This window comes from Megalobrama amblycephala, linkage group LG12 (genome assembly GCF_018812025.1).
Source record: "Megalobrama amblycephala isolate DHTTF-2021 linkage group LG12, ASM1881202v1, whole genome shotgun sequence".
Classification (NCBI taxonomy): domain Eukaryota; kingdom Metazoa; phylum Chordata; class Actinopteri; order Cypriniformes; family Xenocyprididae; genus Megalobrama; species Megalobrama amblycephala.
The window spans coordinates 25,771,615-25,788,246 of NC_063055.1; the positions used below are offsets into that span (position 1 = coordinate 25,771,615).

General features: G+C 37.6%; 2 protein-coding genes across 6 annotated transcripts in view; one reads left to right on the forward strand and one right to left on the reverse strand.

Moving 5' to 3' along the window:
- Positions 1–534: 534 nt before the first annotated feature.
- LOC125280411 (Rieske domain-containing protein) lies at positions 535–6,401 on the reverse strand. Of its 4 annotated transcripts, XM_048210924.1 has the most exons (5): positions 6,240–6,400; positions 3,286–3,493; positions 2,849–2,883; positions 2,440–2,746; positions 535–1,024 (listed from the first exon to the last, which is right to left on the reverse strand). In XM_048210924.1, exons 2-4 carry the CDS (start codon positions 3,446–3,448, stop codon positions 2,465–2,467), a joined length of 480 nt encoding a protein of 159 aa, XP_048066881.1. In that variant the 5' UTR covers positions 3,449–3,493; positions 6,240–6,400; the 3' UTR covers positions 535–1,024; positions 2,440–2,464. The 4 variants fall into 4 exon arrangements, with proteins under 4 accessions (XP_048066881.1, XP_048066880.1, XP_048066882.1 ...); XM_048210923.1 differs by lacking the exon at positions 535–1,024 and having other exon boundaries at positions 2,229–2,746; positions 6,074–6,401; XM_048210925.1 differs by lacking the exons at positions 535–1,024; positions 6,240–6,400 and adding an exon at positions 3,897–4,286 and having other exon boundaries at positions 2,229–2,746.
- A 2,724-nt stretch (positions 6,402–9,125) lies between these two features.
- Positions 9,126–16,632, forward strand: part of ncs1b (neuronal calcium sensor 1b) — a 46,748-nt gene continuing 39,241 nt past the window's right edge. Inside the window, exons 1-3 of one of the 2 annotated variants that reach the window (XM_048210031.1) lie at positions 9,126–9,320; positions 11,212–11,329; positions 12,167–12,322. In XM_048210031.1, the coding sequence (XP_048065988.1) occupies positions 12,259–12,322 (64 nt within the window). In that variant the 5' untranslated portion in view covers positions 9,126–9,320; positions 11,212–11,329; positions 12,167–12,258. Of the gene's footprint in view, positions 9,321–11,211; positions 12,323–16,632 lie in introns of both variants that reach the window. The other variant, XM_048210030.1, reaches the window with a different exon arrangement.

The following is a 16,632-nucleotide window of genomic DNA, read 5'->3' on the forward strand; positions in this document are numbered from 1 at the left end:
TGGGATGTTGGTATGGAGATAAAGGTTATGATAAATGGTTCAACGGATTACAAAACTCACGGTTCGGATCATATCATGGTTATTAAGGGGGGGGGGGTATGTAACTGCATTAATTATTTAGCCAACTTTAATTACTCAGATACCACAGCAGAAACTACTAGCCTAATTAATACATTGTGAATGGTCATCCCCATATACAATCTGTATACAACAGATTTGGAAATCATACACGTTTCATTTTATATACTGCTGTATACTCAGTTGTAAAGTGATAAACCTTTTTATGCCAATTGTAACCTATTTTTCTCACTAGAATTACTGAAAAAATAATAGTTAAAGTAATCTATCCTCAGTCACTTAAATGGTGTGGATGACTAACATATTCATTTGAAAATAAAGACAACCTGGTTAAGTGGACGAAAATGGAAATGTTCCCTTGAAACTTTGTTGGAATCAGCAGATTGTTTTCGTAAGTACAGCTGGAAAATGAATGCCATTACTTGGGTCATTATAGATCAAGACAGATATTCAGTCAAAGGTTAAAGACTTTATGTATGTTTTGTCTGCTCAGATAATTAAAATTTTCTTACATTTAATAAGGTTACATTTTGGCCATGATAAACAAGAACACTTTTTTCTTCTCTCTACAAACATTTTTTAGAACAAATTTGCAATATCAAATCTCAAAATAGGAAATAGCCAGTATGATAAATGCAGAAACAACAGTTAATAGCACAGATAATTTGAACAAAATCACTTCTGAACTATTAACAAATACAAGAATTTTGCTTTCATTTGAACATTCAAGATTCACTTAAAAATCACCACCGCACAGGTTAATAAACACATATTGACATTTTTAAACAGGTAATTTGTTATGGAAACCTATAGTCTTCACAGCAAGCTGCATATTTGAATGGCAGGAGTATATGAAAAGGTTTCAGTCATCCTTGAACCCGTTGATCCCTGAAGAGTGAAGCCTAAACTGCAGTGGTGTCATTGTACATGCTTCACCCCCTGAGGACTGAAGAAAATTTTGTTTAAACTTGCAGTCTTATGGTTTAACAAAATCCTGGGACCAAGTACACTTATTGTTGCTGCTGCTAACATTGCTCTTAATTTTAATAGGATCTCTTAATTTTAATAGGATGTTCTTAAAACGAACAAATGAAGTACTATATTATACAATGCAATATTTTTAGTATAAAAATATTCTCTTATAAAATACTCTTTCACTTCCATTCTTGGTTCCTCATTTTTCCATGTCCCCTTTGACCCCGTAACTCACCCCACCTTTAGTACACAAACTGTCATCATTCCTTTAAACAACTTGGTAGACTCGGTAGCACTTACATCGAACCCCCTCCAGCTGCAGGGACTTCCCTCCTGTTCCAAATCTAAAAATATTAATTGAAGGTACTAGACACTGAATCTAAACATACTGTTGATATTCTTTTTTTTAAAGGTATACTATACCTGCATTTTGTGGAAGAACATTGTTCTGGTTGTACCACTATGTCCAACTGCCTTGAGCATCCGGTGTGTGAGGTCTGAATACACTCTGACGCCGGAAGTGATCTCTCACACTCACTGACGTATAACCTGATTTTGCTGAGTAAAACATGTTCCTGGGTCAACATTTTTGTTGATCCTGGAACAACATTCAAATCAACCAATCAGATTTGAGGGACAAGTTTACAGATTATGTCAAGTTTAGGCTTAAAATCATGAATTGGTGCTTCTACATCAGTGTTATTCATCTATCATTTCCCTCTGATTTTTGGGATAACTTATGGGTAGGGTTAGGTTTAGGGGTAGGAATAGGGTTAAGACAAAATTTTCAGACTGGAATGTTGTTCCAGGATCAACAAAATATGTTGACCCAGGAACGCATCTAACTCAGCAAAATCAGGACGTACCTCATTGACATACGCGCGGGACATCACTTCCGTCAGAGCGCGTTTTCAGACCTCACCAACCGGATGCTCAAGGCAGTTGGACATAGTGGTGTATTAGAGGTAAAAAATTATATAAAAACTGTTCGGTATCTCGCACTAACCAATCGTTTCGTGTCTTAGGACATCAATGTGTCGTCACGAGCCGCAGGGTTTAATTTGGATTTGTCTGTGCATGTTTTTTTTACTCTTATAGATGGAATTCCCATTGACATGCATTATACGACTGACAGACGGCAACGGTTGGAGTTAAAGATCATCATTTGTGTTCTACTGAAGAAACAAAGTCACCTACATCTTGGATGCGCTGGGGGGTAAGCAGATAAACATCAAATTTTTTGGGTGAACTATCCCTTTAATGACAGAATTTTCATTTTTGGATGAAGTAACCCTTTAACTAAATTTTTCAGCAGTAATAGATGAAAAGTCTCAGCAGAACACATTCAAAATCTTCTGCCGATCAGCTGAGAGCAGAAACACTCACTCATCTCATGTCTCTTCCTGTGAGGTCACTTCGTTTTCTTCTGCCCTTCTTTCAAGAAAGTGTCTCTATATTTCTCAGTTTGATAGTAATCAGAGTCAATGGTCCCTGGTGAGTCATTTAAGGTGAGGAACATGTCTCCATTAGACTCTGTCACTGTGTGGATTCTTTGTTTAATGCCTTTAGAGCACCAAGTTGGTTTCAGAGGTTTCACAGAAGGGTCCACTGCCTGATAGAGACCTTCACCCTCAGCTAATGTAATTTTATACTTATGCCACGGGCACACTATGCATGGCCGTCCATCAAAATCCTTCATTGGCAAAAGAGAAAATTTAAAGTTAAAGCAGATTTGTGGCATACATATATAAATAAGAAGAGAAATTGCCTAATGAAAGACTTCACAACAACCCACTTCTATATCTCCTTCCTGAAGTAGACCTCCAGAGTCTGCAATAAAATAAAAGCATAAAAGAAAGCATAAAAGCAGTGTAATTTAAACATATGTCTGAAAATGTCAAATATTAACGAGGATGTGCATGGCCTTCAGTCTGTAGGAATCCCGAGTAAATAACACTAAAAAACACTATTTGAGTATATACTTCCTATTTGTGTTAAGGTAAAGAAAATTATATGGGATTGAAATAATATGTATGGCGAAACTTGATGTCCATCGGCAATTGGATGGTTGTGGTTTGCTATTGCTGTGATGTCATGTGAGTGACAGGTTGTCCCGCCTTCATGCAAGGGCACATGATTTTGTTTTGAAATAATGATGCTCACCAATAAATAATATTCCATAACAAACAAGAATTGTCACATTTGATTTCATGGTGGCATGAAGAAACTTACGGTAGCAGCGAGCATCAATAGCATAGAAGTCCCCCTGGTGGTAAATCACTAGAACATCTCTTCCACCAACTGACTTCAACACTCTTCTGGTTTGAATGATGTTCTCTTTCTTCCCTATAAAATAAGGTATAGATGTAGCTGCCACCTCTTCATCAGAGCTCATGTTTCCCCCTCCACTCTTTCGGCACTCTTCGACACACCTTCAGAACTGTACAATAATAAAATAAAATAAACAAAAACACCACATAATAGCTTAAATTACAATCTATATTCAAGTGAAACAAATACTGAGTAAATAATGCCAGAATTGTCATTTTGGGGGGTAAACTATGCCATTAATTATATAAAAAAGTACAGAGAATATCCAAATCAAGATTCTCTTGTACCATAAAGCATTATGACATTATGCAAAGCCACGACAAATCATATTTTCTAAATTATTGAGCTGTATTTACATCAGGAAAAAAAATTAATTGGTTCATGTTGCGCACCTGTGTGCATTGTCACGTGACTTTGAAGCTTCCCAGGTTATTGTACGAGTTCTCAGAGGATGTGAACGCTTTTTACAAACTGAAATCTCTAACAGTAATTTAGACATGTCGTGAACACACCTGTTGTTACCTATGGGACGTGGTTGGTCTTCAAATTCATTCTTTTAACGCTTTTTGATTCTTCCGCCTTATTTTATTAAATGCTTGAAAGAACAGTAACAACAACTAGAATGTACATTTCCTGAAGAAAATGTGAATGGTGCTTGCAGTGGCAAAACTCGGCACTCTTGATTAGCATGATGCTAACATAATTACCGTCCTGCTAGGATGTTTTTAGCAAGATGCTAACATGATTAGCATGTTGGTGGGATGATGCTAACACCCTTAGCATGCTGCTAGCATGTTTTTAGCAAGATGCTAATCATGTTAGCATAATGCTAGCAACATGCTAACATGATTAGCATAATGCTAGCATGTTGCTACCATGATTTTAACAAGATGCTAATGATGTTAGCATAATGCTAGCACCAAATGCTAACATGATGCTAGCATGATTACCATGTTGTTAGCATGTTTTAACAAGATGCTAACATAATTAGCATGTTTGCTAACATGATGCTAACATGATTAGCATGCTACTACCATCATGCTAACACAATTAGCATGCCACTAGCATGATGCTAACACATTTTTACTAGTTTGTGTCATGTTTAAACCCTAAGCTAATCACTATTAGCATGTAGCTATTCACTGCAAACATGTGTAGCATGTTGGAAGTCCAGTTTGCTAGCATGAGTCAAAAGAGCCAACCGCCATGTCTCTATGATTCTCTGATGCAGAGATATAGATCTTGCTAAACGGTTGCTAGGGTACTCTGTTTGGTTGCTAGGGAGTGGCTTGGCAGCTACCAATGATGATACTCCAAAGGCTGCTTGACAATATAAACCAACCCCCATGTCTTTATGATGTTCTGATGCAGAGATATAGATCTTGCTAAACGGTTGCTAGGGTACTCTGTTTGGTTGCTAGGGAGTGGCTTGGCAGCTGCCAGTAATGATACACCAAAGGCTGCTTGCCAGTATGAATGATATAAACCAACCCCCATGCCTCTATGATATTCAGATTTGAAGATATCCCTCTTTTATTTTGGTTGCTAGGGTGCTCTAAATGGTTGCTAGGGCGTGGCTATGAAGTGTTTAAGGTGATTTGTGATTGGCCATTTGCTGCCCCAAGTCAAATGAGCCCACCCTCATGTTTCTATGACACTTCTATCCAAAGATATTGCTTTGATCTTTTTCAATGGAAGTCTATGGAACTTGTTGCTATGGTGCTCTATATGGTTACTAGGGCGTGGCTTCATAGCTTCACAATGATCCTGAGAGACTGATTGGTTGCCTGAGTGAAATGAGCCCACCCCCTTGTCTCTATGACATTGTGATCCAGAGTTATGTTCAATACAAAATCCCTATGAAATTTCCCATAGTAGGAAAAACACACTGGTTCATGGGCACGGCTTCACCATAGTATGTCTATGGGGCAACTTTGGGCAGCTCTTGTGCCCCAGGGGTACAACTTACACCCCATTTTGAGGTATGGTCCGACAGAGCCTGTCAGCCCCTTCAATCGTGGTGACCCACATGTTTCTATGAAATTCTCGTTAGGAGCTATGACTCGTCAAAGTTCGTCCCAATGTTAAGTCAATGGGATTTTTCGCCCGATTTTTCGCCCGCCGGACGAACATCGTACACCCGATCGCTTATAAAAGTCATAGCACACCATTCCCGAAAAATCTGCACGATTTGACACCTCATCCGTGGGTCTGTGACAAAAACTGCGGGACTAGTTACGCGCCGAAATTTTGTCCAGAAGAAGAAGAAGAAGCAGAATAAGTATGCAGGAGAATAAGAATGATGCTTTGCCTTTGGCAAGCACCATTAATTATCATTGTCATATCATAACAATAACACAATACGCCAGAGTCCAACAGTCTCTCAGTGCAGATTAAATGCCAAGTCCTTAAATACAGCCACTGTTCTCATAGCTTTCAAGTTTTTAGAAGACTCAATAGATTCAAAATACATTTTCATCTCATGTTTAAATCTTTAAAAAAGAGGTTTGCATTTAGAAAATTTACATTTATGAATGTGATATGTGGCCAACAGAAAAATAAGGTTTATAAAATAAATATAATTTTTCTTGTAAATTTAAAATTAGGATTCACGTAACATTTAATAAAGTCACAAAAATCGTTTGATTCTCCCGCCTCTGATATGACAATACTGAAGAATGACATTTACCCTCTCCAGCGGCCCGATTTAAATGTTATGAGATCCTGTGGTGGTTTTAATATCTGTAAACTATCATTAACTTTGTCAAATGTGGAAGTTCCGTCATATGCCGGTAGCCACATCACATATTAACTGTTAAGCAACCGGAGACTCCGAACCTGTATTTGAAATTTACCTCTCAACACGTGATAATCTCAACTTTGACACATGTCTCTTTTGTTGCTTGTATAATTGTCAAAATAAGCAATTAAGTAAATATTTTACGACTTAAATATAAAAGAGGAAGCCGCGAAACGAAACAAATCACAATAGTGTGGGTCATTTCCGGCCATAGCCAGCTTTTGCGTTTCAAAATAAGAGTTTAGACCGCATATGACTAGAGTTTTTTGTTTGTTTGTTTTTTACTGAAAGGATGAACTTTTATAGTCGCCTAAATTGTTTAGAAATTATGAGCGAAATAATAGTTGGTGTCGTAATTTTAAAACGCTTAAATTGGTTGAAGTAATTGACATATTCTTTTGATTGTCATGCTTTCAGGTTAAAACAATATGCATTTTTAGGGGAAAGTGTGCATTTATTTAAAGCTTTTTGCTTTTTTTATTTTTATTTTTTTTACATTTTGCCTTTAGTCATTTCCAAAGTAGGCTACAAATTGTCTGTATGATCTCTATTAATATAAGGTCATAAATGCTGCATATAAAAATTTAAATTAGGCTATGTCACACCACAGGACATGTGATCTTCCCTAGTATTTCATGTCAACTGCCCATATGTATAATTAAATAAGTAAAAGGCCATAAGACCGGACAATATTAAACAAAGTTTAATGTAAGACCTTTAGGTGGTGCTGTTGATACGCATTAAAATGCAACCTAGTTAGAGAAGTGACTGACTTCAACCGCTAATATTTAAGTTTACAAGGCTTCTTTGTCTCTAGTTATAAATCCACTTGCATGCTTTTTGCATAGTGTTTTATGTTTTCTGAGAAATACTTTTTTTTTTTTTTTTTTTTTTTTTTAAACAGACCAACTGGAATGACAGTGGCAACTGGCTTTATAGGTGGCACATTAAATAAACAATACATATATAGAGTAATAAATGCAACACATGCAGGCTCAAAATAGAGCATATTGCAAAGGCCTATTTTGGTGGGAATGAATGGCTATAGATAGTCTAAACTGCAACTTAGAAACCAATGGGATTTCAGTCAGAAGATAAAAGCTTAATGCCAATAAATATTAAAGCTCGGTAACTCACAGTGACTTATTTTCTGGTATGAATCTCCAACACAGGGCGAAACAGATGTTTACTTAGTGGTTGGTAATGAATAAACAATGACAGCCAGAAGAACTCTAAGCTTTCGGAAATTATAAGTGTAAAATGGTAATTTATTGTAAGTTGAGGGTGGCAACATCCTCTGCCGTGCCTGTTTCCCCATTAATCAATGGATACATCTGCTCCTAACCTTATCAGGAAGCATAATTTTAAAATGCATTTCATCATTTGACCTGATGCGTTTGGGTATAAACATTTAAAATTGCTTTTGATGTCCCTCCTCCACCCCTACATTTTCCTTTCATTGCCTGACTGAGAATCCATTAACCCAGATTCTTTCAAAGGCCAAACGTTGCTTTTAACAGCTACTTAGCATCATGGGAATTAAGAGCAGGATGTTTTATTTACATTAGAGAGCAGCAGAAGTGGTAAATAAGATGAATACTTGGTAGCAGCCTACACTGTTTGCACCCATTCCCTGAAACCAATTAACTGTAAAAAAATGGAGAAATACAGTATATGATACACTATTCCATTGTAGACCTCCTATTCTTTTCCATTGAACTGTATTGCTCCACATAACCAAGTATACTAATGAAAGTTGTGCATTTGACTATGAAAGCAACAAGCTTAATGGCAACCTTGAATGTCAATCAAAGACATGAATGAGGGTGCATTTGTAAATATAACTGCACAGCTAATTAATGCTTTTGGTTCATGTGAAACTGTGAGCTTGATATAGCCAATAACAGATGGTAAAGGGGCCGGAATCAACCGCGAGTGTGCCAAACATACAGTACTTGGCAGTTGTAACTTCGCAGGCTGTCTTTGCAGCCCCTCAGTATTAGACTAAATGGCTTTCCTCTAAACAGGAAGCCAAAAGGTACTGTTCGTTCTCAAGATGCTACAGTAGGAGGTGTTATGAAATAGCTTTAGTTCACCCATGTTCAGGTACAACACTCCATCTGCTGCTACTTTAGAATCATGTAATTAGTATGTTGCTTTGAATTTAAGCCTAATAAATAGCATTTTCCACTAATCTGGACAATAATTAGTTTGCATTTATTTTCTGCCTCCTTGTACTAGCTTTTGTGAAGAATATTAGTTTTAGTTATATTGAAAAATAAAAAAATTAAAAAAATCAAAGGAAAAAAAAAGGAATACTATGAATAATAAAAGGTGCTTAAATCCAATCTTCTCAGGTTTAATTACCAAAGCATTCATTTGCTTTCACATGGTATACACTAATAGTGAGAAATGGTGTAATTTATCCTTATTTTGACATATTCATTCACAACAGAGTCTTGCAAAGAGTCTAACACTTTTAGTGTTTTTGCATATGCAAGACTGTACAATATGCAGTACAATAGGTAGGCTAGTGACAGTCCTCTCATGTCTAATAATGGAGGCACAGATGAGACATTTTTGTTCTGTATTAAATAGCAGCTTAACCTGATTTCCTGGTGTGGATATGTAGGTCTCTCTTTCTTATTCTTTTTTTTTTGTAATTATTTTTTTTATTCAGGTTACAGACAGACAGTTCTAGGCAAGAGGTAAACAGCTTTTGCTGTGCCACAGAAAAAAAAAAAAAAAAAAAAAAAAAAAAAAAAAAAATATATATATATATATATATATATATATATATATATATATATATATATATATATATATATATATATATATATATATAAATAATATAATATATTATTATTATTTATATCCCCAATAAAGAAGTGAAGTGAAGTGAAGTATGATCGACGTAAGTTCTCCACACTAACAAGAGAAGCACAGGGTGGAGAGCGGTGGTGAATTTAGTTTGTCCAGCCTCTGGAGAGTCTGCTAGAAAAGTCCTGACTGAATGAAGGTTACAGACACTCAGAGAGAGAGAGAGAGAGAGAGAGAGAGAAGGAGGAAAGCCAAACACACCCTGACAGAGAACCATCTATGAAGAAGAAACAATCCTAACGCTAAGTACGGCTCGGTAAGTGCCATATGACGATGACTTTCATTCAAAAAACATTGCGTTTTAACCATAGACTGTAAAAAGACACTGGAGAAGCGTTTGGGTGACACGTAGCGTAGCCTGATGGCAAGATGCCCTTATTCGCTGGTAGAGTTCCTATGGATACAAGAAGTCACCTATCAAGTTTCACAGCTAAAAAGTTTAAGCTTTCAGTGAAAGAAAATAAGAGGTAACGTTAGCGGTTTATTCAGTCCGTTATGTTTTAGAGATAACGTTCACTACGTTTTAAGTTTATTATGTAGCAGTTTGCTGTGATAGCTGTCGCTGAGCACCTGTCAAAACGTGTCCCTTTGGCTATTGTCGTTTTAATGACTGTAAAAGTCTAAACAAAACGTCGTTTCATCAATAAACCTCGGGTTGATGTTCAGTTAAATCTCAGACTTCAGTGTGAGAGCGCCCCTTCCAACAAAAATTACCATGGTAACATTGCTGTTAGTAACATTACTACAGTTACTAAAAATGTTAGGTTACTATAAATCACTATTAATTAGGTCATTCAAACCGCGTAAGACTATTTTTGTCGTTTATTTATTTATTTATTTAGATAGATAGATAGATAGATAGATAGATAGATAGATAGATAGATAGATAGATAGATAGATAGTAGCCTATCTATTAGAATTGCAGATATTGCCATTTTGAACACAACATACCATTCAGTGCAGTGAAAATATATTCCATAGCATAACACTGAAGTAAAATTGTTACAATATGTATAGGCTAGTATCACCATGATTGCTTTTTTATATGTTATGACAATATATATATAAAATATTATACGTATTATATATTATAATGATATTAGCTTTAATATGGCAACTACACTAGGCTTGCAAAACCTTTTAGTGTATATGTGTATCAGATGTTTGTGTAAATCCCATTCATTATCATTAAAATGTATTGTGTATATAGGAATCGCTAATGGCCATTGAAAAACCCATATTGGTTGACCTATTAAAACAAATAAAACTAAAAAAGACAGCAAGTTGTTTTTTTTAGTGTTCTCCATGTCAGCTACAGCAATTAAAGATGCACAATACACACTTTCATAAAACAATATAGCTATTTATTATTTATCTTTCTCAGTTAATAAGGTGAAGATCTCTTCATCCGGCTACAAGATTGTTCCAGCATTTAATGGCTTTGCAAGCAGTTATTACACACTGTAAAGTGTTGAAAGTGACTGTAGCAGATGTAAGGAGGTTATTAGCTTTGATGCTCAGTGTTGCATCGAGACTATAATGTAATATTTGGTCTCACCACTTGTTTTGAATGGCCTGTGTGAAATGGTTTCATGTGAACTATTTTTGTGTTCTGTGCCTTGATTCAAAACATTCCCCCCCCCCCCCCCCCGAATACTGATAACAAGATCAGAGGAAGATTTTTGTCTTTCATTTAGCCTAGAGTTATCCATACCAATGTTTTTTTTCTAGCATTAATATTTGATTCACTCTTTGTTTATCACCTCTTATAGCTCCCAGAACAAGCAAGATTTTATTGTTTGAAACATAGCTAAATCAGTTTAACTGTCTGAACAACTCTTAACCGAATATAGAATCCTTTCGTCTGATTAAATTGACTGCATAATTTGACTAATTCAGTTTGACCCTGGTTTAGGATATCAATGCACTTGAAGTGCTGGCAGAGGAACAGTGCATTGTGCCATCCTTACTTAGGCTCAGGGAGAAAATCATTCTCATGAAAGTCAAGTGTGAGAGCTATTTGCATGGAGAGTGTGTGGTCAGCGATTTCCCCCTCATCTCTCAGTGGGTCTATCAAGATTGCTGTACTCATGACACTGTTGCCATCTTCCAATGCAGTCTGACCTTGTTGCTGTTTGTTCCCGCAGTGTTTGGAGGTTTCTCTGGACAACCAGACCTTGGTGAACAGGAGTTGCTGCTTTGAACTACAGAAGGTGTGAGGAAGAACAGGCCTGGAGATAAGCAAACAACGGTTACTAGGAGAAGGTGAATGTCTTTTGTCAGAAAGAGTGCCATCAGCAGACTGAGACACCGAATAATTGGTTATCTCCGGCTTCCACGTATTGTCAGCGACAGAGGATCTGAGCAGCCCTGTTCACCATACGATTTCGATCTAGCCTTTTTGCCATCTTTACAATATTTGCACTCAATAGTACATCAATAATCACAGCCAGGACTCAGTATTATTGTAGATCCTGTCGGCATCTACCAGAACGACATCTACCAAAGCGTTAAATGCTAAAAAAATTAAGCAGGACTAAGTCTGCGCATCTCTTTTAATTTTACCAAACCCCTCATCTCAGCTGCCAAGACAACTAGAGCAAGGAATCTCCTTTAAGAGTCTCTCAGAGCTAACAAGACAGACATAGGGAGGGAGTAAAAAGAAGAAGAGAAGAGGGAGGGTGGGTGGAGAGCCAGAGAGAACTGGCACTCAAGTGTGAGCGAGAGAGCACACAGAACGCTGCGAGTGAGCGTCTCCTGAAACCATTGGCACTTTAATACATTTCAAAGCCTTGCTTTCTCCACTGAAGAATCAGACAGAACGCGGTTAGCATCTGAGACTCGTACTCATGCAGGCGGCCAAATGAATGGGCTTTTTTTGAGGAGCGATAGTTTAAAAGGACTTGTCAGAGGCGGCTGTAATTGAGGATGAATTTTTGAGAGACCCACTGGGTAAGAGGGAAACCCTAATAGTGACTTTAGATCTTACAACAAGCCACAAAGTCTAAAAAGGAGAGACAAATTCACAGTGGATGGATTTCCTTGGATTTGTTGGCAGTGCTGATCTGTTTTTCACTTTGTTGATGTCTTTGGGTCTCTAAGATTCTGCCTTAAGTAGAAAAGAGCTGGTGAGTTCTGGTACAGCTCACTTCCACGCTGGACCACACAAACTATTTGGAGGAGGTCTGGAGAGCATGGGGAAATCAAACAGCAAGCTCAAACCAGAGGTGGTGGAGGACCTGACCAGGAAGACCTACTGTAAGTACTACACTCTTCAAAATAAAGGCTCCAAAAGCCCCAGTGATGCCTTTAAAGAACCATTTTGGGTTCTCCAAAGAACCTTTTTTTTTCCACTATAAAAACCTTTTGTGGATTGGAAAGGTTCCATTGATGTTTAAGGTTCTTCATGGAACCATATATGCCATTAAATGTAAAACTTTCTTACCCATTTGCATGTTGTTTATTAGTGTTCATTTTTTTCTTCATTGTTACTGTAATCTAATTTATTTTCATCTTTTGAGTAAAAAGGCCATGTTGGCTAAAAAAGCGATTTTTATTGATCTGTTATCCACTTGGGTGCAGCACATGCACTAATTAATAATGGAGGAAAATTAGTTAAGTTGTTTGAAAACAACATTGTTAAACTGCGTGGCTGATGCCACATTATATTTTGTCACAAGAAGTCACAATTCTTGTGGAATTGCAAACTGTGATTAGCAGAAGCCTGGAAGTGGGCCTAATCAGCATGTTTTAAAAGCCCTCCAATTGGGACTCAAGCTTTATGAATATGCAAATTGCTCGGTCTTGAGATCTGCAATCAGGCTGGTGGTTGCCCAGAGAGATATCTGAAAGTGGCTTGCTCTCTGCCAGTGAAACAGATTGTGTTTCCATGGATGCATAGGCTATATATGTAAACACATTGTGCTACAGTAGGTCTTGATTCTAAAACTAGTGCAGTGAAATTACAACAGTATATTGACAAATGCTAATGACACAATTCACTGTAGGCCTTGTATGCATTTGTTTAACTGAGATTCTTCATTAGTTTGCTGTTTATTTTTGTATTTCCTTTTTTTTTTTTTTTAGAAAGTATCCAAAAATATTGTAAAACATTGTTTCTGGGGCACTTTTTATAGTATTTCTTTCTTCAGTTGATTGTGAGAAGTTTTTGCCTCAGTTTTGATTTGTAATCTTTACATCTATGGGGGAGCTTATCAATGAATCAATTAAACTCTGGCATTACTTGTCCATACAGATAATTTGTGTCCCAAATGACAATGCCGTTATACTATGCATGCACTCTGCCATCTAGTGCAGGGGTTCTCTACTGGCCCACTTACCTGCAGAGTCACGTTGTTTTGGGTTTTGTTTCATGTTTATATTTTCATGTCACGTGCTTCCCTTGCTCCTCATATTATCCTGCCATGTGCTCCCCTTGTCCATGTGTCATGTTCTCATTAGGCTTGTTCGACTTCATGCGGCGCCACAAAGAATAGTTGCTGCCTGACAAAAGCAATGCATTCTGGTAAGAAAATTTGTCCGACTTGGATCGGTGCTGCAGCCGCCTCAGGATCACATGTACCATCAAAGTACCGCGAGAGCAAAACAAAACCAGCTGCCAAGGTCAGGCGCTGCAGTTGCTCAAAATCGTCTGCGAAAGCCTTGATGACTACACACTTTATTCTCATTTGACAGATTCTGTGATGACAAGGATGACGTGTGTTGCGTGTTTTTTCTTAGACAAGATCCTGTATTTAACCAGTCTTGATATTGAATATTTGATATTCAAACAAAACATTAACGAAAATGCTATCTGGTAAATATATATTGTTATTTAAATCACATTCGCTTCTTCGACTACAGTCAATGCAAAAATCACGTGGTCTGCCACGTTGGTTTAGCACACTAAGGAAAGCACAAATTGTCCAACCTGACGGCTGTATCTGTACTCCTCCCCCGCCTGCAACCTGCAGATCTTGAACCAGCCTATTGGTTGGTCTAGTTATGTGTCCTCTGTTCTCATTGGTTCATTGTTTGATTGTGCACAGGTGTTCCTTGTTAGTCTTTAGTCTCTGTGTATATATAGCTCACATGTATTCATTGTCTCTTGTCTAGCTTTGTTCCCTGTAACCTCTGTTGGTGAGTTTGTCCAGTTATGTTCAAGTTTAGTTTTCACGTTCATGTGCTCATGTTTATGTTATAGTTCTGTTTATTTTGTATATCATTAATAAAACTGTGTTTGGGTTCACTACGCTCACCTCAGTGCATTACAGAAAGCTAGACTGGAGACAATGGATACATGAGGGCTATATATACACAGAAACTAAAAGCTAACAAGGAACACCTGTGCACAATCAAACAATGAACCAATGAGAACACAGGACACATGACTAGACCAATCAATAGGCTTGTTCGACTTGATGCAGCGCCATACAGACTGATCGGCGGCTGACTTGAAGCAGTGCATGCCGTTAAGAAATTTTGTCCAACTTGACACAGCGCCGACGCCATGTGACTGTGACGTGTGGCATCAAAGTACCGCAAGAGCGATTCGAGATCAGCCTCCTGAGTTAGCCAGTGCAGTTTCTCAAGAGGAGCTGCACGAGCGCTGATGACAACACAGCTGTTTCATGATTGGCCGGATTCACCGCATGACAAAGATCACGTGTGTTTCGTGTTCACGCCTTCAGTTCCACTAATGCTCAAAAATCTGTGTTTTTATAACCGTTAAAGCTCTTTTCATGTAGTTGCAATGTTATATTGTGTCATGTTTATCAAAATAAACTGATAAAAAACGTAGACCCCACTACATTGGAATTTAAATAATATATGCTTATGTTGAACTTTATTCTTGTAAAAACAGACGCTGTAAGCAGGATATAAAGTATTGAATGAAAATGTCTCTGAAACATCAGTGTATTAGTAAAATATTGCATTTATATCACTTCAGTTGTGATAAAGTGTGCAAATGCAGCACGAGCATCACTATGAGAAGCAGAAAGTGTCCGACTTCACGTCTCCGTTTTCAGCTCCTCCCCGCCTGTATGTGGCTACTCTCGCTGATCGGTTACATCCAGCCGCAGCCGATGTCGAACACACCTAATGAGAACATGACACATGGACAAGGGAAGCACATGGCAGGATAACATGAGGAGCAAGGGAAGCACATGACAAACAGGAAACATGACTTAAACATGAAACAAAACCCAAAACAAAGTGACACTAATCAAGGTCTTCAGGATTACTAGAAAGTTACAGGTTGGTGAGTTTGATCAAGGTTAGAGCTAAAGGTGCATTTACACAACAACGATTTACTAAAAACGGAAAAGTTTTTCTGTTTGCACTTTTCACATACAGACGACAACGTTGTCAAAACGATCCACATAAACGATTGTAACGCTGTATTATGCATGCCAGGCCAGTAGTTGGCGATGTCACTTTGTAAAGAAACACTAGGTATGCACCTATAGACTGAACACTTACACTGAACACTGAACAATACACATGCGCATGAGGTCACCATTTTCACAAATTTGTGTTTTTGTAGTTTACACAGAGACAATAAACGGTATCATTTTCAAAAACTTGCACATTGAATCTCGCTTTCAAAAGTTAAAATTTTTCCATTTTTAGTTGAAAATGTGGTTGAGTTAAAGGCCAATTACTGTATAAGGGTTATTTTTATAGCACCTCCCCCTTCACTATGTAAGGAAGTCTGTGACAGTTGAGTGCATGAAGTGTTTAACATTCCATTCTTCGTTTTTTTCCCCCCCGATTAATTAAGTGTGTCGACTGGTTACTTGAAGTGCACCTCACACAACTCACACTATTTGTACTACAAAATGGCATAGAGTAATGCAAAAGTATGCAAACTGGGACACACCAGTGTAACCAGTGTACACCGGTGTAAGCTACAATAGAAATTAAGAATGTTACTCAGTATTTAGATTTGTAACACAGTATGTAACACTCTAAAACTCTATTTTTACATCTATACTGACTAAGAACAATAGCAAATACCTAACCTGACCATTCATTTATCAAAGTTGATTCAAAGGTGATTTAGGAAGCCTAATATAAAACAGATCTATTTTCATCAAACTTATGAAAAGAAGCCAAGACACTGTTAGTAAATACTGTCTGTGTTAATAAGCAGTGAATGCTAGTAGGCAGTGCTGGTTTGAAGTCATGCAGATATAGAATGGGAAGTGACAGCCAATGGCTTCCTAATGAAGGTGTCTGCTGTGCATTGGGCTCAGTGGTGGGTGCTCATGGAAAGGCGCTGGGCAGGAAATTGCAGCATGCAGGGAAATGTGCCTCCGTGCTGGGATGGACTTCATGCCTCTTTCTTTTTCTTTCTTTCTTTCTTTCTTTCTTTCTTTCTTTCTTTCTTTCTTTCTTTCTTTCTTTCTTTCTTTCTTTCTTTCTTTCTTTCTTGTCATGCTCTAAGTCTCCCATTTAATTGCCTCTCTGTGAGCATGGAATGGAATACTGTAATTAAGGCCTTATCAGCTCTGCTTTGCAACGAAGGACATTGCATTTCCTTTTCTATCCATGTATCCCTCTTA

Coding starts and splice junctions, on each gene's coding strand:
- LOC125280411 (XM_048210924.1), bottom strand. CDS start 3,448: ATGAGCTCTGATGAAGAGGTGGCAGCTACATCTATACCTTATTTTATA. Junction 2,884..3,285: donor TATTGATGCTCGCTGCTACC/GTAAGTTTCTTC, acceptor ATTTTATTGCAG/ACTCTGGAGGTCTACTTCAG. Junction 2,747..2,848: donor TTCAGGAAGGAGATATAGAA/GTGGGTTGTTGT, acceptor TTGCCAATGAAG/GATTTTGATGGACGGCCATG.